At 41.2% G+C, this 25388-nt stretch overlaps 2 protein-coding genes across 9 annotated transcripts in view; both read left to right on the top strand.

Annotated features, from left to right (window-relative positions):
- The first annotated feature begins 1506 nt into the window (after window positions 1-1506).
- On the top strand, window positions 1507-13790 carry GARIN2 (golgi associated RAB2 interactor family member 2). Its single transcript, XM_054567613.1, has 6 exons — window positions 1507-1665; window positions 3569-3768; window positions 4484-5012; window positions 7619-7866; window positions 11200-11228; window positions 13726-13790. Exons 1-6 carry the CDS (start codon window positions 1507-1509, stop codon window positions 13788-13790), a joined length of 1230 nt encoding a protein of 409 aa, XP_054423588.1.
- A 10942-nt stretch (window positions 13791-24732) lies between these two features.
- The window catches only part of PALS1 (protein associated with LIN7 1, MAGUK p55 family member), a 73712-nt gene continuing 73056 nt past the window's right edge, over window positions 24733-25388 (top strand). For 5 of the 8 annotated variants that reach the window (XM_054567410.1, XM_054567408.1, XM_054567405.1 and 2 more), the window contains exon 1: window positions 24733-24833. The gene's annotated coding sequence lies outside the window, so the exon portion shown is untranslated. The other 3 variants (XM_054567406.1, XM_054567407.1, XM_054567403.1) reach the window with 1 other exon arrangement.

Below are 25388 nucleotides of genomic sequence, written 5' to 3'. Positions count from 1 at the left end.
GGTTTAAAACTAAATTGTTCAGGAAGGGACAGGAACAGAAAGAAGTGGAAAGACATCTTCTGTATGCTTTGATCCTCCTTCTTTTTTTCTCTTTCCCATTCATCCCGACCTATCCTGACCCCTCTGACCCCTGCCAGTTCCCACGACTGTCTTCCCAAGCGCTCAAGGCAGGACTGAATCTCCAGCAACAACATAAGCTCCTCTAGTCCGACTATGAGGGTTTAATTCCTGGTGTGTGGGGGGGACTTGAAAACTCGTGTGACGTCGGGCAAGTGACTTTCTGTCTCCAAGCCTCAATTACATGGTGTATAAAATGAATACCTGGCCCTGACTGGTGTGGCTCAGTGGATTGAACGCTGGTTTGTGAACCAAAGGGTCATTGGTTCAATTCCCAGTCAGGGCACATGCCTTGGCTGTGGGCCAGGTCCCCAGTTGTGGGTGTGTGAGGGGCAACTTCATCTTGATGTTTCTATCCCTTTCTTTCTGTCTCCCTTTCCCTCTCTCTAAAAACTACATAAAGAAATAAAATCTTAAGAAAATAAAATAAAATGAATATCTTAATAATGCTACTTCACAGTCTTACCGAAATTAAATGAGGCAAGCCTAATATAAAGCCTTTATTGCCTCCCACAAAACAAGCACTAAAAAATTCTGTTGATTATTATTTTCCTTCCTATCTGTTTTAGGTGGTAATTGTTTTATTGTTCTTTTTTCTTTTTTCCCCCAAATGCTTTTTTTTTTGTCTTATTCTTACTACATTTTGGTTTCCATGAACTAGTTTACTTTCTTGCTCTTCTTGACTCATTTTACTTCCAGAATGTTCATGCTTGAGGTACACTAAAGACGAAATCTAACGATGTAGAGCCATTGTTGTCTGTTGAAGCAATTTCCGGAGAGAGAGCAGGAGATGAATAGAAAATAGGAGATTGATTAGATCAATACCACTACCTCCCAACCAAGAACTAAGCTTGGTCGGGGTGAATGATCAGGAGGAAATGCTCTCCGTTTAGTATAGTTTTGATATCCTACTTATAAAAAATGACTTGTGAACCCTGAATGATGAAAAGGGTACCGGTACATCAATTAGGGGGACAGGAATTAATGGTTTGTGGGACACAGGGCATATGTTGTGAGGCCTCCTAGAGAGGCCTTCCCTAACCACCCTGATTAATTAGCGCTGCCAGCCTCACCCCCAGGCACTTTTTATTCCACATTTCTGTTCTAGAGTCTTTGTAAGCCCTCATCATCCAACATCGTTTTTCCTTTCACTTGCTCACTCTCTGTTTCCCATAGACTACAAGCTGCATGAGGGGAGGGGCCCTATCAGTCCTGCTCAGCTGAGTCTCCAGCGCACAGCACAGCACCTAGCATATCGTAGATGTTGATAAAATTTGTTGAACAGATGAGTGAATAAGTGAGGCTACTTATGTGCTACATTAAATTTTCTCTGCATCTGTTCATGGTATGTCCACTTCGTCAATTTTCTGATGACTGTGTGTAAGGACAATGAAGAAGAACAAGAGGAAGTCCACCACGAGGGTCAGCGAGCAAGAGGCCATCTACGCCCCGCCCTCGCACGGTCCAGGAGGTGTCCAAAACATGTTGGATGGAGGAGAGTATGCTCCCTTTGTAACTCCTCCCATGTTAGAGGGCAACTTTATCCAGGTAAATATTTGAGTCCTGAATTATGTTACAATAACTTCAGTCACCAACGTACTCAAAGATGACTGAAAAGATTGGGAGAAGAGTTGCTTTAAGTGTGACAAGAGGGCATGTGCTACAATTAAAGGGAACAGTTTGGGAACTTTGAACAACTGAAAATAATTGTACTGTTAAATAAAAATTCATTTCAAATTTTTCCAACTCTAACCTAGGAATTCTGTACTAACTCTACTGTAATTATTATCATAATCTTGCCAAAATTACATGAAGGGACAACAGCCATTTTCAGGATGTCCTACCATAGGAAAATATTCATATCACCGTAGGAAAATATTCAATAATATTCATATTATTTTGAAAAATAATATCTGTGCTGCAACTAGGATTTAAAGTGCATTTTGACTCAGTTCTGAAGGTAAAATATAATTGTCAAATTGTGTCATGGAGAAAAGTTTCCTGTCATAAATATGCACTATATTCTAAATGAAGCTACATTTCAATGCATTTGGGAGCAGTTCTAACTTTCCTTTGAACATTCGACATTGAAATATTCAGACAAAGAAATAGGGAAATGAGTTCAATGGCGTGGACCATACTCATAAACTGCATTAAAGTGCCACAGCCACGTCTAATAGGAAACGCATCCATTCAAGCAGCTCCTCAGCTGCTTCCACAGAGGGGTGACAGGGAAGACCACAAACACAGCTTCATCTCCACACTGACAGCTGGAACTTGGGGAGACCGCCTCACCTCCTCAGCCATAGACAGGAGGTGGCACCTCAATGAACACTAATGTCTAAGTGACACCCTGGAACACATGTAATAAGTCATAGTTTTATATACTTTACTTTTCATATGCTTCTTTCCTGCTAATAATCTTCTTATTTCATTTTTCACACTTCTTCTTGCATACTTTTCAAATAACCATTGCACGCTCCAGTGAACACTGGGGGGCAGTTAGCGTTCTGTAGTCCATCCACGGCCCCATGTCAGACATACTCGGATAAGGTTATCCCTTCAATGGGCAGCAAGATTCCTCCTCTTCCAGCTGGCAGAGGTTTTACTGACCCAGAGTCTTAGGCTTTGGGGAGTCTGCATGTGCTGTTCCTCAGCCTGGAAGTTCTGTCCACCAGCGAGTTCACCCCCACGTCTTTCTCAGCGAGAAGCCCTTCCTCAGGGGGCTTCTCTGACCCCGCGTCCAGGCTGCCTGGGCCTGACCTACTGGTAAGTGTTAGGTGTGCAAACAGTTGTTAAACAACAGCCATCATTAAACATTAAATTATATAAACCTTTAAAATTAAATCATATTCAGAACAAAGGCAACAAATACTCAAAACTCATCATTCTTATTATTTCATTACATTTTACTATTATCTATGCTCTTGAGGCTGTGGATGTAAGAGTTTGGCAAAGGTCAGTGAAGACGTCTGTGAAAATTAGTTGACTGAATGGAATTTAAAACAAAGGGTATCGCATATCATTATTTGTAAATTGTGTGCTACTTATGTTTTATATCAGTAAAATGTATAATAAACATACGTGTATGGACCTTCCAAGAGGCAGTTGTTGCCATTTACCAGCATACCGCTGCCTACGTCCCCCTCTAAGCCCAGCCCCCGCTTGGTGCCCCACAGCGCAGCACCCTGGGCTTGTACTTGGTAACTCTTCTTACAAGAGTAATTAGTGACACAGTTGTTCAACGCTTACCCTCCCTGGTAGGCCTCCATGCGTCAGGGACCGTGCCGGCCCTTTCACGGTCACAGCTCCAAGAATTCACAGGAACACATGAGTGAACAAATGCATCATATGCTTCATTTCCCCTTTATTTCCTACACTGCTCAGGCCAGCAAGGTTGTCAGGACCGTGCACTTTATCGGAAAGCCTCTCTTCCTGTTCTCTGTCTTAGGTCAACAGGAGAGGCGAATCCATTTACCTTCATAACCGAGCCAACTGGGTAACTGTCGGCATCTGCTCCTCCAGTCACAGCCACAAGGCCCCCAGCGTGATGCTGCTGGCACACCTGAGCCCCGGCGCCCGGAAAGATTCAGAACCCCTGTTTAAAAGTCTCCTGACATCTCACTTCCCCGAGAAACTGGTCCTCACCAGGTGAGTTACAAAGGGAAGAGGTGAAAGATGTTTCAGAAAATATGCTTTACCTCCAAGGAGCTGAAAATGGAGACAGCAATGACAATTGCTCCAAAGGGGCCTCTCACTTGCACTCTCTGCTGCAGATGATCGAGTCCCACCCTCGAAATCTGGGAAAATAGTTTATGACAACCTGGCAGTCAAATCGGAGGTTAATTTTTGTTTAAAATAAACTTAAATAGCAGGAACTGAAGACTCACGTAGAGCATCCCCTTTCTCCCCCACAACATCCCAACTTACCAAAATTATCTCTGGTCTTATCTCAAGCCACCAACTTGCTGCATGGCCTAGGGCAAATTGCCCAAGTTCTCTAAGTCTCAATTTTGCAGGATTAAATAGGACAACTTCTCATGGTAAATAGCTGATACTCTGATTTGTTTAGGACATCAGAGTGTTAGGAGTGTGACTCAGGTGAGATGACCCCCCCGACCCCGCTCCCAGGAGCTTGGTTACATGTACTGCAAAGGGCTGAGCCTCATGCACCAAGGACCAGACCTGGGAATGTGGGGGCTGCAAGAAGTCCCTGCCCCGCCCCAAGCCTGCCCCTCCACAGGCCTGGGCTGGAGGCAAGCCTGTTATCCTAAGTCTCGCTCTTCAAACTGCTATAAATCCTCAGTGGAAAGGCCTCTCGATATTTCTAATCAGGCCACTCGATGACCTCTGTGTTTGCTTGCAGGTTTCTCCCCCTGCAGTTTGTGACTCTGTCTGTGCACGACGCAAAGACTATGCGCCTCAAAGTAAAGCTGGTGAGCGGTCGAGCCTACTACCTACAGCTCTGCGCCCCTGCATGCAAGCAGGACACCTTATTTTCTCAGTGGGTGCAACTCATCTCCCTCTTGAATCAGGAGAAACCCAGAGCTTCCAAAATGTCGGGAGTCTCAAGCCTCTCCGAAGTCACAAATAGCACAGACATCACAGGCTCGGTGGACATCGTGGACATTGCAGCATTAACAGCTTTGCAGGGCCCACCCGTGTACCCAGACCCAGACGCTACACATGCCATAGAAAGCACCGAGTTCTCGGAATTAACAGTCATCACTGATGTCACCGACATCACAGATGTTCCAGAAAAAGAGGTCACTGAGGCTCCAGACGTCAAAATTTTCACAGAAATCACAGAAGTGTCGGACCTCCATGATGTCACAAACAGTTCAGGGGTCAGAGTGGTATTTGAAAATGATGACATAATAAGGGCCAAGGAAAAGGTACGTGACCTGGAAGACTTTCATTCTTTAATCATTAAGGACAACAGTGATCATCGAGATTTTGGTTAGCTACCTGACGTTGATTATCAGAATGCTGGGGAATTTGCTCTGAGTTGCCTAATTTCAGTAATGAGATCTGAGCCCTGAACCCAAAGGTAAAGGACTTGTCAGGTGTCCCCCGAAACAGGTAGTGACCATCCTTACCACCAAACTTTCCACAGTGTTGGAAGGCTATGGTGGGACGGAGACAGCTTTGGGATGAGGGTCAGAAGGCCTGGCTTGGAACCTTGCCCTGCTGCGGATGCGGCGCCGTCATAGAAACCAGGAAAGTGGGAGAACTTTCCTGGTTTCTGACTGAACCTGCACAAGCCTCAGTCTCTTCATCTCTAAAATGAGTGTATCAGAATCATGTAGGGGCTATGTTAAGGTGCAAATGTACAAAAGGATGCAGTGCATTGAAGGATGGGGTGGAACTTCAATAGATGAAAGTGAAGGTGGAAACAGAACACTAAAACACCAAAAGGAGTGGCTGTAGAAAAGGTCAGAAAGTGGAAAAACACAGAGCCATATCCAAGCATGTTAGTTTGGTTTGGCTGGAACATAAGATATGTGGAGAATATTCAGATATAGGATTGATAAGTTGCTTGCAAACCTTGGATGCCAAAATAAGAAGTGTGGGTTTCGGGCTCTGGGCAAAGCTAAGCCACAATACCCCTTTCTGTTAGGATGTGAAGGGGCTGTGTTTTAGAAAGATTAATTTGATGGCAGAATGGATTGTAGGTAAAGAAATCAGTTTGAAGACTACTGAGGAAAACCTCCAGGGGGCCCAGAATTTTTTAAAAATGACAAAGGGAGAGGAAGATATTTCAAAGAAGAAACTTCCAATAAATATAGTGGATAAAGTTTAACTCAGTAGTAATCAAAGAGATGCAAACTTAGAAAAAAATCTAACCTATAAAACTGTTAATTAAAAGAATAAAAATACTCAATGTTAGTAAACCTGTGGTCAATGTGGAATTCATATAGATTCATGGTAAGGATGAGAATTGCTACAGACTTTCTTGAAATCATTATGAATCAAGAACCGAGGTCCTGGTGGGTGTGGCTCAGTGGATTGAGTGCCAACCTGTGAACCAGAGGGTCAACAGTTCGATCCCTGGTCAGAGCACATGCCTGGGTTGCAGGCCAGGACCCCAGCTGGGGATGCACGAGAGGCAAACACACATTGATGTTTCTCTTTCTCCCTCCCTTCTTCTCTCCCTAAAAATAAATAAATAAAATCTTTTAAGAAACCAAAAAACCTAAGAATGTTTATAACCTTTGACACAGTGATCCCACTTCTGGGACTCTTTCTAAAGGAATTAATCAGAAATAGGAATGAGGATTTAGCTAGAGCGATGTTAATCATACCACATCTATACCAAGTGTATTTAAAATGATAATATTGTCATAATCTAAATGCCCACTACAGGGGAAATGACTAAATGGCTTTAAATCCATGAAGGGCAGTCCCTGTATTTGTCTTACTCAGGAGTGACCATAGTATGTGTCTGGCAAGATCATAGGCACTTAGTAAATATTCGTTAAATAAATAAGTACTCTATAGCTATTAAAATTGTTGAAGACTTTTTCTTTACTTGGAAAAATCTTCGTGATATAAAACAGAGTGAAAAATTAAGACTATGATTCCTACTATATAAAAATACTTTTATACACACAGAGACAACAGAAGAGGGAAAAGCCATATTGGGATTTGGGGATTATAGGCAATTCATATTTTCTTCACACGTTCTTGAATTTTCTGTTTCCTACAATGAAAACTAATTTTTATTAGAATAATTCAATTTATAATAAGGAAAATGCTTAAAATAAGTCATTAAGTGAAAAGTATAAGCTATGAAATGAAAATATAATCACAAAGTATGCGTATACAAAATAAATAAATGGACAAAAAGACCTAGTGAAATGTGCCATAGGAGTAGTTATTTCCGGCCAATGGTGTCAAGCAGGTGATCCTATGCTTCCTTTCACTTTATATCTTACCGGTTTTTTAAAATTAGTCTATAATAAATACATATGACTTCCATTGTCAGACTAAGTGAAGTTTCTAAGGAAGGAAGTTATTGCACTATTTTCAAGGACAGGTAACGGCGGAGGGGGACCCGTGAGGCGCAATTTAGGGCACCAAGTTTTAGGCAGAAGTCCTCAGTCTTTTGAGATCTGCTGTCATGACGAACCTTCAGCTCCTCTCGGCAATTGGAGGCTCTTAAACGGAGAACAGCGTCAGGCTGGGGAGGAGGTAGCAGGGCGTTTCTGGAAAACCGTCCTTTCCTTGATAACTCAGGGAGAGGAGGCACTGTAATTAAGTGCTAATTGTCTTGCGTGAGGTGACTGCGGGGTGCACGCCCCCATGAGCTTTTCCGCGCGGGGCCAGGTGCCCACGGCCTCGGGGTGGCGGTGCCTCGTCGGCCGCCTCCCCTCCGCACGGCGGACGCTGCGTAAACAGGAATAGAGGGATACCTGGTTGAGATACGGCCTCGTACATAACCGGCTTCTGTGTCATGCTCTGCTGTCACCTGATTTGCTGATGCTTATTATTTTCAAAGGAAAAAATAGACAATATCCTGAAGACTGGGTGTTTACAAGATACAGAAAGTAAGAATGCGTTACAAGAAGGCTCAGATCGCATCACCGACTCAAACGTAACACTGCCCTTCGAAGGTGAAAGATGTTTTCGTACCGCCTTGGCTCCAGAAGGAACTGAGACAAATACATCCAAAGAGATGAGAGACAGGACCTCGGAAACAAGGACAGCTGGCTTTCCCCGCGCGGCTCTCAGGGCTGAAGAATCCAGGTACGGGAGGCGCGGAAGGGCCAGGGATGCGAGGGCGGGGGGGCAGCTAAGTGTGTGCTTTGAAGGCCCCGCAACGCAGGCACTTGTGGCTGAACATTCTCAGACGTAGACACGATACAATGGAGTGACGTAGTCAACTCTTCATTATCCACCTTTGGTTCAGTCTCGTCTAATTTCACGCCCGCTTCCCACACCACTCACTCGGCGTTCTGGGCTCTCTGTCTGGTGTTGACGGTGCTGAAGAAAATAGACTAGGATCACAGGATCCACATTTGGGAGTTAGGGGACCCAATTTCTAGAGTGATCTAGAGTACCTTTTCTTCTTTATACTTCTCTATACTTTCTCCCCTACATATGCCTTACACTTTTTGATGCTTCCAACTAATAGCTTCTTCATCTGAAAAAAGCTGTTTTCATAATTTTAATATTCAATTGTAAGATGAATGGGAGAGCGCACTACAGTGTTATAAAGATAACAGTTAATCTGATCACCCTGGAGTAACACCTACAAAGAAACCAGAGAAAAACAGAGACCCAAATGCTTATATTAGCAAAGATGAAAATGAACGATGCAATGAATTATGTCTCAACTCTTTTTAAATATAAAAAAAGGATTTTTAATGGGTTTTGACACATGCATAGTGACATGTATCCACCATTGCATACAGAATAGTCTCACTACCCTAAAAATCCTCTGAGCACTAGATTAGCTCTTGATGGCTTTTTAAAATACTAAAATTCTAAGATAAAAAATTTTTACGATGAAAAATGCTCTGCAAGTGCAAAGTTTTGTTAGTTTCACTATTATAATCACCTTAGAAATGAAAAAAATTTTCTGCTATAAATAGCAAAATATCATAGAATTGTAAAGATAAAAGGGACCTTGAAGGTTAGCAAATCCCAAATTTTCAAGGCCCTGCCCACCAGTATCTCAGTGTCCTGTGTCATTTATCTGATGATTCTACTAGGGAGAAAATTAAATAGATAAAATTTAAAACACAAAACAAAAACCAAATTTTGGTTCTGAGTAATCCTCTTAAGCCCAATTTAATCAAGCCTGGATTCTTTTTTATTGCCCGTTTACATCAGGAATATAATAACTAGCTAGAGCCTAATTTGATAATCTTCATTATGGGAAGTGGAGGGACTGAGCAAAAAAGAAAAAGGACTCATGGGCGTGGACAACAGGGTGGTGGTTGCTGAGGGGAGGGGGAGACAAGGGACTAAATGGTAATGGGAAAATACATAATAAAGATTATATATTTAAAGAAAATATTCATTACGAATGATAGGTATAATCTAAGAGTAGAATGGAATTCACTGGTGCTTTATTCCTGGGACATTTGTAAAATAGTGTAAGATTTGTAAGATTGAGTCAGGCATTTGTGAGGGTGATAAATAAGTTCTACATATTTTTCTTCAAGACCATGAAATTCAGTGACACTTTACAACCATGTACTTTGGAGGAACGAAAAAAATTAAACAATGACCTTGTTAGATGTTTTGTCCTCAAATTCATTGTTCTTTAAAATATAAATTCAGAAATTTAAATATAGATTAGTGAAAGACTGTGGAGCCGTCTATAATGTCACTTTAGGTCCGTTAAAAGTGAAGGATTTACTTTATAAAGCATTAATATTCCTTTTCATGCCTTGATAATAGTGCTAGTATGACTCTTGCCTTTGCTTTATGGAGGATAATGGCTTTAGTTTAGTTTGTACCTATTTAAAGTACATTCACTTTATATTTTTCAGTCTCTTGATAACTTTTATTGTTAAGCTTAATCTTCATTTAAAACACTAGACCTATTTAGTAAAGACTATATGAACATTTATTTGCAAACTCCTCAGAAAATTACTCAATTAACCTTTACTATGGAAAGACCCATTAGTAGAACTCGAACTGGATGGATTTGCCAGAACCCTTGAAATGGATCATACTTATATCTTTGTACTTACCTGTGAAAGTATTATCTAAGGGTAATTATTTTTCTGAAACACTTTCTTTCACTCAAACAGTAACAATTCCAAAATATTTATTGAAAATGTGACAAAGAAACAAAGATTTGGTGAAAATTGAGTGACTTAGGTTTATGTTTTAGCATGCCAATAAGGTTAAGAAAATAAGTATTTTAATTATTGTTAATAATTTTTAAAATTAAGAGTGCAGAAAACAAACTTCTTTATCCAAAGACATTTCTGAAAGTGATATAGTCTGTAAAAGTGACAACTTCTCTCCTATTTCGTTCACTAAACCATAAGGAACATGGTAACTTAGGCAAATACCTCACCTGTGTTGAGGAGGAAAAGTAATTTTCCTTCTACCCTTCAAGTTTATCTGGCTGATCTAATAATCAAATTAACATGAGACAGATTAAAAAGATAAAATAACCAAATTTATTACATATGTACATACAAGGGTTCCTTAGGAATGTAGGGCGCTCCAACAGAACGGGCAGTAGAGGTTCTTGTGCCATTCTATACCAAGAAGAGGGAGGCAGGGGTCTGGATGTCAAAGGGGAAGTAGGCAATTCATAGGTAGATGAGAAAGAGCAAACATTTGGTAAACAAATCTTGCCAGGACACCCAGAAACAATGGGACTCAGAAGGGAGCCTAAAAACCCACTTTGCTTGGCTTCTTCCTTCCTACCCCACTGAGACCGTATTATGACACTAAGGCTCCCTTCCTTTGAGCTGGTTTTCCGAGGCAGGGGGCAAAGGTTCTTTCTGGGTCTTTTGTTTCTTAAAAATAACCAGCTTAAAATAATCAATATTCCTAAAAGACATATTTTGGGGTTGGCATGCTCTGCTTCCCCTCACCTGCAAGATTCCCAGGCACTGTCACCCCTATCAGGGCCACCGGAGACTGTGACAAGGAACTTCCAACCCCAGGCACCCATCCCTTCCTGAATTGACCCCCTGGCCTCCATGGAAACTTGTATTCCCAACACAGCTAACTAGTTAGGTAAGCCCCTAAGCTCCTCTCAGTCTCAACCCTAAATAAGTTGTCAGGGGCTAGGGAGGAAACAGGAGAGGGATGCTCCTCGCCCCCAACTGAGTGACAGGTAACAGACAATAAAAATAGATTATATGTTATTCCACACAATTCACTTGTATGGCTTTTATGGTAGGACAACTTGCCTGTTAGAGGAATTTAGGTAATTTTACTTTAATATGTATTATAATCACTAATGCCCTAGGTGTGCTAAACATGTCTCATTACTGCCTCCAAAGCATTTAGAGAATGGTCAGTTATCTCATGCCCAGTCATTATTTTCTAAATATTTGTGGTTTCACTGGCAAAATTTTTAAAATGTGTTGTTTATTTTTACAGGAACGTGAGAACTGATTCAAACACTTCAGGTATGGAACAAATTCCACTACGTTTACTTTGAAATCCCTGGTATCCAGTAGCCACTGCTGGGTCCTGGAACAGGGTAGTTAAGAGCAAAGGAATCAAGCGAGATGTTTTGATGCATTCCGCATCCTGCCTTCGCTCAGTTCTGAGAGTTCCACTCTGCAGAAACTCGTCGCAGAGCCTATCCGTAGGCTGCCTTTCAAGTGAGAGTCATCTCTTCACATTTTTCTGCCTGGTGGAGTTCAGTTTCCTAGTTCCCAGCATCTAACTCCCTGGGCTTGAAGCACTCCCGAGCTAGCACTGCAGGCGGAACCCAAACAATAGGGCCCCTTGTCCTTGCTGACTTGGAAGGGGACTGGTCCACAACTAAACCTCTTGGTAAATCTGAAATCATCTAGCCCTTCTTTTCTTCCTACTTTCAGCTTTAGCCTCTGCTTTGCTGTCAGGTGATACCATTTAAAGTTTTGTTTGGCATTTCTTCCTTTACAAATGCTCCTGTCTCAGGATTTAAAATTGTAACACAAGCTTCCGAGGGCGGGGGCCGGGGTGGGGCGCGTTCTATAGGCACCAGTGGAGATCTCTTCCTTAGCTGGCTTCTGACTCACTTCTAAGTTACTGTCTAACCGGGGTGGGGAGGGATGGGGGCGTGGCAGAGATCTCGGCTCCAGTCATGCACACAAAGAATGTCACAGAGGGAACACAGAGGCACATTTCACCGGACTTAAGTGGTGAGAGGAGAAAAAAAATGCTTCTACTTTAGGAACCAACACTAAAAGGCACTTTTAGCCACGTTTGTCAGAGTCCTCCTCAAAAAGGCAAATAATTAAAAGGTAGGTATTTATACAAATGGGACTTGTCTCTGAGCCTTCCCACTGGGCTTTAGTGTCCAAAGTACCAGATCAACTTCACTGTAATGTGACTTTAACCTATATTACAATCCACGGTACTGAACCTGAGAACATTGTAGGGAAATGCTATTGTCATTTATAAGAAAAATGCAAAGTCTCCTTTGTAGTATATGGAATTTTCATCTATCAATTTCTACCCCAAATTGTATTTCAAAAAGAAACCAAAGTGAATTTGTAGAAATTCCAAAGATGTCTAACTGGCAATTATTTTCCTCTCATTCTCTAAAGGCAAGGATCATCCAGCAGCAACCTTAGCACGAACACATAGAGCATTAGCACATAACTACACATACTCAGAAGCACTCATTATTTAAGCCATGGAAACTTTAAATTAATGTAGAACATCAATAGTTTTATCTTCATCCTACATGTGACTGGCTCTTTCACCCATCTTGGCACAAACTCAATTTGGTTCAACTGAACAAGCATTCGATACCTATCTATTATATATGAGCTACTGGCAGGCTCTGGAAGAGATCAAAACTAAATAAATAACAGGACATATTACCTCGCCTCAAAATAAGTGCACAAATAACATAAATTGTAATGGCATACGTACTTTAAGAGAAAAATGGAGAACCTAGTTTTAGCTCAAAAGAGAAAATCATGAAAGATTCTCTGAAGGAAGCAATCTATGAGTTAGGGGAGAGGAAATGAACGTCCTGGGAATAGAGAACAGTGGGGACAAAATCAAAGGGATGGGACAGTGCTGAGCCTGGTCATCTATAGGAATAGCGAAAGATGCAGCCAGAAATCCAGGCAGGAGCTAGACTATGTAGGTCTTGGGCCATGCTAGAGAGTGTGGATATTACTGTTTGGTAGGTAAGGAAAAGCTACCGAAAGAGAGAAATGACAAATTAGTGTTATGTTTTAGGACAATTGCAATTTCTAAGAGAAGCTGGAAGAGACTAGAGATAGGAAATCATCGTAACAGTCCAAATGAGAGGTGCCAAAATCTTGAGCCAGGTAAGAAGCAGTGAGACAAAAAGGACATGATTACAGAGTCAAAAAGATTTATTGACTAACTACCTGTGTGGACAAGAGAAAAGAAACTTAAGATGACAGAGTTTGGGAGGCAACTTGACTAGAAAGTAGTGAGTCCATGAAACAGGCTGGGAAAGGAATTGGAAGAATTTGGGAAAGTGAAGAAGTCAACTATCAAACGCTGAATTTAAAAACAAAAGCCCTGGATTTGACCTCTAACTGTACTTCCTCTGATTCCCGGATGTCTTACTGAATCTCTCTGGGCCTCAGTTTCTCAACTGTGAAATGTGTGTGCATGTGGGTGGGGGAATGAGGAGGGCACGATTAGCTGTGACCCGGCCCTTGCACTGTTCTGATTTTGTGGCGCATCTTTGCAAACGTAGCCGGCAGCCCGAAACGGGGCTCTGGGAACGAGGAGCAAAGCAAAGAACTGTCCGCATGCAGCAAAATTCCACTCTGAGCTTGTTAAGTCACAAGGATGGTGCAAGATACAAACCTGGTATGCAGTGTTCACAAAAGTATTAATTATTTTCCCTGTTTGTTTTCTTTCACGTACTTTCTCACTCTTTCCATTTTTCTCTCCTATATCTTCCTATTTTTCCTTACTTAGCATTGTATAGTTTTGCAGTTTTCTCTCTGATTTGCATTTCTTTCCCCTTTTTCACACTCCCCTGAATCACTGCTTTTTACCCTTTCATACTCTCTTCCTCCCGCTTAACACTCTTTACCCCAAGGAAAGCAAAGATTGGTAGAATCATAACCCCTCATCCCACTGAATTTAGACTGAGTGTAGACTAAAACTGAGCCTGTAAATCTGATTTCCACTCCAGGCAGGAGCCCGAGTGATGTGCTCCCACGGCCGTAAAACAAACCCCTGGCACTGTGAACCTCGTCAGATTTACCTTCGCTCCACTCCTGGGCAGCGGCTGGCCGCGGGCCACGGCCTCTCGTTCATCTCTCAAACCTCTCAGCAGTTTGAAAGAATCACACTTTTCTCCTTTCTGAATAAGATTTTTGGTAAAGTGGCACTTCAAATGTGCTTTTACAAAAAGGCTACAAGTCCAGGCGCAGGTTAAACCTGTCTCTCCGGAGGTGGGTCCGTCTTCCCTTCCTGACCTTCCATTTATCTTCCTGGGTTTTATTCTCCTTACCTTTGCTGATTTCTTAACAGTGAGCCCAAACAACAGGCTCATCTACAACTCTATGGTATTTTCCAAGACAGAAAGAAATGAAACAAATAGTAGAGATTCAAGAAAAGAAGAGGGGAAAATATGTATGAAATACTGGGAATGTCCTCCCCACCCCCACCCATATTTCTTTGATTACAAATCAAATTCTTTGGAATCCTAAGCAGCCAGGTTTGTTCTACCTTGATGAAACCCAGAACCTGTTTGTGAAATTCAACAATGGGCTCCATTGGAAAGAATAAAGATATTTTTGACGAGGTGGCTAAAACACCATTTGAATTTAAGACCCAGAATAAGTTTCCTCTCCTTTTGTGTTTTTTTTTTTTTTTCTCTCCCACTTTTGGCTTTTTCCTTTCTTCCTCACCCCCTCTCTGCCTCTTTCCCCACCATTTTTCCTTTTGCCCTCTGGCTCTCTCCTCTCACATCAAATCCTCTTCTCATTTCCTTGAGCTTGTGCCTCATCTGTCTCCCCTTTTCTCAGGGGAATGGATGTGAGGAAAGGAAAGTAAAACAGAAAAAGAAAAGACCAATGAGAAAAAAAAAAAAACATGTAAGACAACCTAAAGGTAATTTTTTACAATTATAAATCTCTGTAGATATAAAGGACAGATGTGACACTTTCACATAAAGTTGTCAATAAATTGACTCTTTTAACATTGAATCTTATTGCTTCTATTGTAGTAACAATAGAGGTGGATTGGAATGCTGAGGGTTGGTTGTGGTTTCGCTCTAGCATCCATCATGGGTCACAATGTAACAGTGCAGGAAAAGAGGGGCTTCAGATAAGGCACCTGAAGAGAATTACTTGCTTTTGCTTTTACAAGTGATCCCTTTCATTCTCATCCCTACTCTTCCTCTTTGCCTCTCTCATTATACTCTTTCCCAACCTGCTTTCTTAGATAAGCCAACACAGCCAAGGCCTGTTTCTTTCATACCAATATTATAGAAATATTTACAGAGTACCCACTGGGCTGCCACATAGAGTTGTGCAAATTGTACACTGCATGGGGTTGGGGACCCCTTTTGCATTGTTCTCTATGTGCAGTGCATAACCTTCATAGCTGAATGTGGTGGCCTGGGCCTACTGCATTTACATTTCTTTGAGACACTAGCTTGGCAGTGAGTTACTTAAGAATGAAAATTCCCTCAGCAGCCTCTCCCAGCAGAGCTAACATGTGTGTGCATACGTGTGCACACTTAGGGGCTGAGTTCAGAGAATTCAAGGGAAGACCAGAGAACAAGGAGTGGCTTTGGCAGGAACCACATGTCCGCCTCATCAGGGCTCTGATGATGGAATGGAGGTGCCCTCCCTCCTGTCCTTCCTTCTGTCCCTCTGCCACCAGAGGCAGCTAGTTTAGCACTGAGCACTTAGTTGGTTAACAGGGCCCCACCCAGATGCACACCATGGGCCAGAGGTTAAGCATCAGGGGAAAACAATGTGACCAAAAAAATAACAAATGTCCACACACAATAGTCCCCTGGCTTCCACATATACTCCTTAGTCTGTGCCTCTTCTTTTGCCACTTCTGTTTACCTTTAAGTATGTTCTTAATACTGTTCTATGGTCGTGGTGGACAGTGAAGGGGAGGCACTCGGGGTGACATGTACTGGCTCCTACAGCCACCTGGAGAGAGTCCCAAGCCCTGCTAGCTCTCAGTACAGGGTGGGGCAAAAGGGGGTTTACAGTTGTTCATATGGAAAATAATGCAATAGTTAATAAATAATAATATAAGAATAAACTGTTTTGCATACTCACAACTGTGAACCCCCTTTTGCCCCATCCTGTATATTATAAAATTTACAGAGAGGAATTTCTTTAAAGATACCCCAATATGCTCTAATGATTTCATCCTTTGATTGATACACTCTATAACAATGAAATTGCACATATTGGGGCCTCATTAAGAATTGCAAATGTGAAGAAAGGCAAAAAATGATGATGTATATACCATATTTAAATCTTGACTTCTGAATTTTAGAAAGTGGCTCCCAAATATTTAAACTGTGAATTGCTTATGTATGGGCAAAGGTAGACAATTTTTTTGAATGGTGAAAAAAGTTTGTTACTAATAAAGACTTCATATTACAACTGAAGTAATGTGAAAGTTATTTGGTCCCTTATTTCAATGAGCATATATTAGTGCATGTAAATCTCTTACATTAGTGCATGTAAGTCATGTGTACCTAGGACTTATTTTAGGACTCAGTTTAGCATCGATCTAAAACTTGCAAATAGTTCAATGATATGTCTATAACTCTTAAATAATAAAAGCCCATAATCTTACTCTTGACAGCTTGATCGATTAGATTCTTACATGGGTAGAAATAGCTTAAAACAAAAATTTTAAGAAATTTTGAGGTTCCTTTAACATTGCTTCAACCTCTAGATTTAAAAAATGAGCACTTATCTATCCAAAGGATCTTTATTGTTATATTAAGAAGAAAAGCTGTGTTATCAATGTAATCTTACTTATTGCAATCACTTATTTTATGCATAGTTTTTAAAAGTTTTTACTTAACAGAAATAACTTTATGCTGTATTTCAGACTTTTGAATTCATTGAACTAACTTCTCCATCTTTTTTCTTTCAGATAAATACAAAGTACTAAACTAGAAAACAAGCACAGCTCCAGAAATAACAATCAACTCAAGGGAAAAACAAAGCAGTGTCTTCCATGTGATAGAAATAAAGGCTACTACTAATCACTAAATATTTAAATTTATGTCAATCTAATTTCTTAAATCTAAATTACTGTGGATATCAATTTTAAAGGAAGGTAGAAAAGTATACAAAACCGTAAGGTTTTTGATTCATAAACTGTTTTCATCTGTAGGGCTTCTTTTCTTTGGGGTTGTGGGAAAATGTGTCGTTCTCTTTGGTTTTACTTTTCTTGTCTGGACGGTAGCCCGGCAGTGTTCTGTTGGGAACCACGTTCCTTCCATCTTTGTGTTCTAGCCAAGCTCCTGGCCTGAGAGACAGTATTTATGGAATCAATGAATCCCATTTTCAGGCAGGTGTTTTTTTTAAATCCCCATACTTTTAAAAACAAAGAAACTACAGATAGTCCGCATCCAAAAAATAGTTTGGATTTTTAAAAGCTACCACTTATTCATTCTCAAAAAGCTGCCAGTCATTCTGCGTGCATTCTTAATCTTCACAACAGTCTGAGAGTATTATTGCTTTCCTGTTTTACAGACAGGTGGCAAAAAGCAAAGCTTAGTGAGGTTAAGTTACTTGTTCAAAATCACGCAGTCAATATTATTTATATATATATATATATATATATATATATGTGTATACACACACACACACACACACACACACACACACACACTGCCACGATAGTTACAGTATTGAGAAGAGAAAATATTGGAGGGAAAGAGCCTATTGCAGTAATCCAGGCAAAAGATGACGATGTTTTGGAGTAGGGTGGCAGCAGTGGTGTTGTTGAGAAGTGATTAGATTCTGGATATGAAGGTAGAAATGAAAGGATTTCCTGATGGACTTGGATCTACTGTAGAAAGAAAGCCTGAACAACTGGAATAGTGAAATTTCCATACACTGAAATAAAGAACACTAGGCAAACATTAAAACTTCTGGCATGTGAAATTTTTAATGATCATTAGAAATTTAAATGGAGATGGTGAGCCAATAGTTGAATATATGATTCTGGAGTTATGGCAGAAGTTTAGGCTAGAGAAAAATTTAGAGTTGATAGTGTTTAGAACTTAAAGCCACTGAGACCTGATGCAATCATGTAGGTAGTGAGTGATAAAGAACATAATGATAAAAATAAGGAAGAATAATTAATGCATATAGTGCCTGGAATGTTCTAAACACTTTATATAAATAGATTTATTTAGTATTCGTAACCACTGTAAGACGTAGCTACTTCTATTACAAATTTATAAATAAGGAAATTCAATCTTGAAGAAATTAAGTGACTTTCTTCTGAGCAAACAGCAAGTGTTAGAACTGGGATTCAAACCCAGGCAAAGAAAAATAAAATATTAAATATTAGAGCCCTGGGACATTCCAGCTTTGAGCAATCAGGGAAGTAAAGAAGAACCACCCAAGGAGGCTGAGAAGGAGGTACCAGTGGGTAGGAAGAGAAGCCCAGAAGACAAAATAGAGAAAAGGCTCAATGGCATCAAATACTTGCTGACAGATCAAGGAAGACAAGGACTGAACACTGACCTTTGCATTTAACAAAGTGGCTCTAATAGGTGATCTTGATAAAGGCTGTTTTGAAGCAGTGATGGAGTTAAACCTACATCAGAGTGAGTCCAGGACAGAATAGAAGAGACACTAGAGTTCAACTCTCCAGAGTTCAGCACAGATATACCACCCCAGACCCAGTCAGAGGTATTCACATATGCATATAAGTTAAAGCAGCAGCTGAGATTTGTTACATAAACAAACTAGAGATTTGATTGGGAGTTTAGTGAGGAAAAGGTATGGGTAATTTTATAGTCCCTTTTTAGGAGAATAAACCTGATTTCCCTTCTCTTGGCATTCAGTCTTGGTCTTTTTTTATTAGAAAAATTTCCAAGCTCCAAATTTGCCTACTTTCTCTCTCCAAAATAAAATTTCTCCTGGACCACGTTTTATTTGTCTATACATCCTTAGCCTAGCACAGGACCACCCAAGAAGGGTACAGATAAAAGTGTAATAATGACTAACATTCTAAATATTGAATATGGTACTCTGAAGTTACTATTGACTACTTGCTGTTCCCATAATAACCCCGGGCTTTTCTCTGTTTGCTTCACACATTCAGACTGATAGAAGTTTTATCTTTTTCAAGCCACATATAAGATCTTAATTTTCCTTATTACCGTGGGTATTTTGATAGTAGTTTATTTTCTGGCCCTCCTCATTAGACAGCAAAGCTGCTCCTGGTATACGACTTCGCCGTTCCCTGAGCCCACAGGGCCCTGTTTTCATTTACTATATTTTATTTTACCTTTTCAGGCTTGTCTTGTCCCTTTTCCTACCTTACTTAACTCCTCCAGGACCAGAACTGTCACATTTCAGTTCCCAAACGGTATAGTACTTAGCATGTAAGAAGTACTCAGTATATCTTTTTTGAATAAATGAGTGAATATGTATTAAAGTCAATTGAGTTGAACGATACTCACATGCACTGAATGATACTGATGCTAAACTAACCAAAGACAGTGGGACCTCCCATTCCACATGGCAATGACTGTATAATGTCATTAGTTTAGGAATGTAATAATTTTAGCTAGATTTATGAAAGGTTAAGAAGTACTAAAAAAATAGTAATAACTAAACCCAATTAAATTATAAAAGTTCATGGTGTATTGGTTTGTTTTTGGAGGGTTTGGTATTTAAAATTTTTACTTTTTTTTTCAAATTCACTCTTTTATTTTATTTTTTTAAATTTATAAATCATGTTTATTCTATTACAGTTGTCTCAATGTTTACCCCTTTACCTTCCTTCCACCCATCCCACCCCCACCCACCACTCCCACAGTTAATTCCCACTCTGTGGTCCATGTCCATGGGTCATTCATACATGTTCTTTGTCTAGTCCCTTCCCCTTCTTTCCACCATTGTCCTCTTTCCCCATCCCCTCTGGTCACTTCAGTCTGCTCCATGTTTCTGTGCCTGTGGTTTATTTTGTTCATTAGTTTATTTTGTTTAATAGAGTCCACTTATAGGTGAGATCATACAGTATTTGTCTTTCATCAACTGGCTTATTTCACTTAGCTTAATATTCTCCAGTTCCATCCATGTTGTCGCGAAAGGTAGGAGTTCCGTCTCTCTTTCTTTCTGTCTTTCTTTCTTTCTTTATTTCTTAAATGCAGATTGATTTTATTTATTTTTTTAAATGTCAAAGTTAATTATAAAATATTAAAAAAATTTAAACTGTTATAAAGTCTCAGCAATTAAACCAATCTGACACCAGCACAGAAATAATCAAGTAGATCAATGAAATATATTGAGCATTTTCGAGACAAACGTATACATCTAACAATATAATATATGATTAAGTTGATATTTCAAATCAATGGGTAAAGTAAGGCTTATTCAAATAAGGTGCATGGACCATTATTACTTGAAATAAAACAAATAGAGAGCCCTATTTCACACATTATACAAGAAATGTTCAGGTGAGTTAAAAATCAATATGTAGAATCTAAGGAGTTTTAGAAGAAAATAGAACTAATTTTTTCATGACCTGAAGTAAAATATTCAAACCCAGAAGGTATAAAGTAAATATTGACAATATGACTATATTAAACATTTAACTATATAGTAATATACATAAAAAAAAGTTAAAGGACAAGGAATAGAATAGAAAAGTATTTGCAACACACCTAAAACATGGTTAATAGGTTTTGGGGGGGTTTTTTGTTTGGTTTTTTTAGGGAAAAAGTTCTACAAATCTTTAATCAATAAATGGATAAAGAATACCAAAAAGTCATTTAAAGCTTTTTTTAAAAAAAAAAAAATAGAAATAGGCAAGGAATATACTAAAGCAGGTTTAGTTTCAATAAATAGTAAAGGAACAATTAAAATAACACATCATTGTCACAATCAGATTAATGAGTATTAAAAATATTGGTAATATCAAGTATTGGCAACTCTGATAGGAACTGAGTATTCATAGAAACTTTTTATTCATCTTAAAGCAGCCCCTTTAGCATATTTTGCCATGCTAGTTTGGTGGAGGTGTATTCTTTTAGCCTTCTTTTGTCTGGGAAACTCCTTATTTCGCCTTCCATTTTAACTGAGAGCCTTGCTGCGTAGAGCAGTCTTGGTTGCAGACCTTTGCTTTTCATGACTTGGAATATTTCTTGCCATTCCCTCCTGGCTTGCAGTGTTTCTGTTGAGAAGTCAGCTGCTAGCCATGTCGGGACTCCCTTATATGTTACTACTTCTTTCTCCCTTGCTTCCTTTAGGATTCTCTGTCTGTCTTTGCTATTTACCATTTTAATGATGATGTGTCTTGGCGTGGGCCTCATTGGGTTCCTCTTGAATGGGACGCTCTGTGCTTCCTGGACTTGTGTGACTTTTTCTCTCCTCCAATTAGGGAAGTTTTCCATCATTAATTTGTCAAACAGGTTCTCAATCCCTTCCTCATCCTCTTCTCCTTCTGGTATCCCTATTATATAGATATTATTACGTTTCAGGTTGTCCTGCATCTCCCTCAATTCCTCTTCATTCTTTTTGAGTCTTTTTTCATTTTCTTGTGCTTTCTGGGAGCTTTTTTCTACCGTGTCCTCCAGCTTGCTGATTCGGTCCTCAGCTTCATCTATCCTGCTTTTGATTCCTTCTGCTGTGTTCTTCAGTTCTGAAATGGTATTCTTCATTTCCTCTTGCCTCTTATTGATAGTTTCTATGTCCTTTTTCATGCTGATATAGTTTGCAGTAAGTTCCTCTTTACCCTGTAGTTTTGGTAATTCTCTCTGAGCTCACTGAGCTTCCTTAGAACCATTGTTTGGAACTCAGTATCTGATAGTTTACTTGCCTCTATTTCATTTATTTCTCTTAGTGGGGATTCCTACTTTCCCTTCGAGTGGGGCATATTTCTTTGTCTCCCCATTATTTGTGAGACTCTTCTCTTTCGCTTCTGCTTCTTAAGTTGATCTGTCTTGATTTCCTGACTTTGTGGTGTGGACTTCTATGGTTGGAGATCGCTGTTTTTACTTTCTGGATCTGCCTCTGATGATGTCAGATGTTGACGCTGTCTGACCTTAGGCAGTCTGTTCAAGTCTTCCAGGAATCTACTATTTGTGGCTGTCTCAATCTATTCACTCTGCACTCAGCAGGCCACCTTAGACAGCTCAGGGCGAGGCAGAGTCCCTCGGGGGGCAGGGTTATTGGGTCCTCTCACACTGCTGCCATATGGGGCGGAGTCCAAACTGGGATCCCGCTGGCTACTCTCTCCGTTCTCTCCCCAGAGCCTCTGTCTCCAGTCTCTCCTCAGTTGTCTCTAGCCCACTCTGCCCCCGCCTTTGCCAAAGACCAGGGTACGTGGCAGTTAGATTACGCTAAACCCGATTCTTCTGTCTCTGAGGTTCCAAGGCTCCTCTCTCGCTATTGTTCACTTGTTTGTTCCAGGTGATTTCTCCACAATTTAGTTGTAATTCCAGATTAGTCCTGGGAGGAGGTCAGTGTAGATACTTATTTAATAATTAATGTACCTACTAACTTGTTTCTTAACTTCTCATATCTCAATCATAGAGTATTCTTTTAACTTACATCATTTCTGACCATGTGGCTTACACAATTATAAATGAGGAGGCTACTAATTCAGTTATGAAAACTTTAACTTTCAACTAGTACATAAAACCAAAGGAATATAACAGCCTTAGTTTAGAATTTCACATATAACAGTGAATGGTAGAATCTTGAAAGCTGAGGTTTCAGATCTGTTGCAAATGGCTAAAATGCAATATTACTATATTCCCCCAAGCCTTTAACATAATAAAATGGTACATTTTATTACATAAACATATAATAGAGGCTGTTGGTAGATGATAGGTTAAGCAGACACCAAGATGAGGAAGGAGGAAGGGTATTTACTATGGTCACTCTCCACCATACACTTGTTTTTCCAGTTTGTCTTTCACTACTCACCCAAAATACTTAGTTACAAATTTGCCAGGGTGACTCAGTGGGTGAACCTGCCTTGTGACAAGGATGAACAATTCTTCTGATAGGGGATTTTAAACCACAGATCACCCATTGCATTCTATTTTGGGATGAAATAATATTTTCTTTACTCCCTATGCAATCTATGCTAAATTAAAGAAGCTACCAGAATCTTAAAACTAGTTTAAAAAAAAATGTAATTAACCTGTTATATTACACATGAGAAAATTTAGGCAAGTAAGTTTAGGAAAATTTAGGGAGGGTTTAGGAAACTTTTCACACATCCAAGTCCTGTAGAACTTGTTAGCATCAAAGCTAAATCACAAATCCAATTATTTACCTCCAGTTTCTATATTTTACACTCCTCATTTTTGGTACACAAGGCCAGTAATCTGAGTGATTTTGGAATTCTGGGAATGGCTTTATCCACCAGAGAATAAACTTTTTATTTGTCATAGGGTCTACCCTCTTCTAAAATAAAAATACCTTGGGAAGGAAAAATAATAACTAACATTTGTATAGCATTTTACACAGGAATTTCCACATGTTTTGAGAAAAATTAGCTGCTATTTCACACAGCGATCATCTATTACGGTCCAGTCCGGTTACAGAGAACTCTAAGTGGCTGGGGAAACAAGCCTAGGTGGCTGGGGAAACAAGCCTAGGTACCTGGGGAGTTCATTTGGTTAGGGGTGTTATGCCAAATTGCTGGGAGCCAGGCAATTGGAATGCATGGGTAATGAGAGACTCTGAAGAGGACATTTCTTAGAACAGCCGGATCAGTGGTTCTTAAATGGACGTCATTTTGCCCCCAGGGGTACCTTTGGCCATATACAGTGACATTTTTCATGGTCATAATGGTGCTACTGGCATCTAGAGGGCGGAGCCAGGGATGCTGCTAAAACTTCCTACGATGCACAGGACAGTCCTCATAACAAAGCATGCTGTGGCCCTACTTGTCAATGGCCCTGAGGTTGAGAAACCCTAAGCTAAAGGAAGAAAATTCATTGAGGAACTAGAGGAGCCTTCTTGAATTACTATTTTATGCATTTAAGAATTTAGAAAAGGAAATAGATCATACACATAGACATCCTTTTTTGTATATGGCTAGCAGTTTCTAGGGAATTCTGGAGACTTTGTCTGGATTTCCTTGCACTGGATATGGGTTGGCCCTGGTAACTCTAAACCCATTCACTCGAGTTTTGTGAAACAGCTGTGGCCCTTGGCATTCTTTCTTTCTGGTTTTCAGAACTCGATCCAAGTTGTTAGTTTTTTGGAGACTCCTGCGGTAGCAGAGGATCTTTCTATGGGACACTACATGTGTAGTGTTCAAGTATGTCACGTTTAAAAACACACACAAATGTTAGATCATGTGACGTCTTTCACAGGACATGAGGAGTGGCCTCGTGGGGAATCAGATTTTCTTTAGAAGCGGACAGTCTTCCACGGATAGAAGTGTCAAGGGCTGTAGAACGGTGACCTGCTCCCAACTACGTCCCCGGGAAACCTCGCATCCCCACGCAACCTACACTCCATGAGCTCAACCCCTAAGCGATTTCCTATTATCTTTGAGCCCGAAGCAGTTTGCCATTTATACTTGGAGGCGAGCCAGTGCGCGCGACCGGCCGCTCGGGAGCTGCAGAACCGACCAATGAGCGGGCCGGCTCTCCGCACCGGGTCGGGATTGGGCGAACCGCGCCAGCCTCTCTGCCTAGCAGCGGGCGGGGCGCGCCCAGGAGGGACTGGGATAGGCGCGCCCGCTACGCCAGAGTCTCGGGGGCGCGTGCGCGGTCTCGCGGCGGCCGCGGGGGCCGGTCTCGCGTGGTACAAAGGTGGAGTCGCCGGCGGCGGAGACGGCGGCGGCTGGCGGCGGAGTCGGAGGCGGGGACTTAGGATTGTGAGGTGGGGAATCGGGAGTTTCTGGATTCTTTATCCGGTATCTTAAGTGCCTTTGGGTAGCTGTCGTTTCTGCAGTATTTAAAGGCGGCTGGGGCAGCAGGATCGGCGGCCGCAGTGGCGCAGAGGTGAGGCACGGACCGGTGGCGGCTCGGTGTGGTCGTAATCAACAGGTCCCCGGGAGCGCGGCGGGGGAGGGGCAGTCGGGCTCGCCCCCTCCCCCACAAGCCTTGCGCTGGGCTCCGGAGGGACTCGGGGCTTCTCGGTGGGCTGCCTCACGCAGTGGGAGCCGCAGCCCGCCGCGGAGGGAGTAAGCCCAACCTTTGTCCCTTGGAGGAACGCCGCCTGGCTGTGCCCAGTGCCTCTGTCTTGACGAGGGACTCGCCTTGGAGCGGCTGTTGCCCTCCCGGGCCGAGTTGCAGGGAGCGCGGCTGAGAGTCGCCCGTCCACTTCCCCCCCGTCCCGGAGTTCGGGACTCCCGGGACTGCCTCTAGGCCGGGTCGGGGAAATCGGCGGGGCGAACACTTTCCTTGGGAAGGCGGAATGTAGTCAGCGTTCCTC

Source organism: Pteronotus mesoamericanus, unplaced genomic scaffold (assembly GCF_021234165.1).
Source record: "Pteronotus mesoamericanus isolate MK-2021 breed Mesoamerican mustached bat unplaced genomic scaffold, CSHL_Meso_final contig_182, whole genome shotgun sequence".
NCBI lineage: Eukaryota > Metazoa > Chordata > Mammalia > Chiroptera > Mormoopidae > Pteronotus > Pteronotus mesoamericanus.
The sequence above is the reverse complement of the archived record's forward strand: the minus strand, read 5'-3'. Positions and strand labels throughout refer to the sequence as shown.

Coding starts and splice junctions, on each gene's coding strand:
- GARIN2 (XM_054567613.1), top strand. CDS start 1,507: ATGAAGAAGAACAAGAGGAAGTCCACCACGAGGGTCAGCGAGCAAGAG. Junction 3,769..4,483: donor GAGAAACTGGTCCTCACCAG/GTGAGTTACAAA, acceptor GTTTGCTTGCAG/GTTTCTCCCCCTGCAGTTTG. Junction 7,867..11,199: donor CTCAGGGCTGAAGAATCCAG/GTACGGGAGGCG, acceptor TTATTTTTACAG/GAACGTGAGAACTGATTCAA.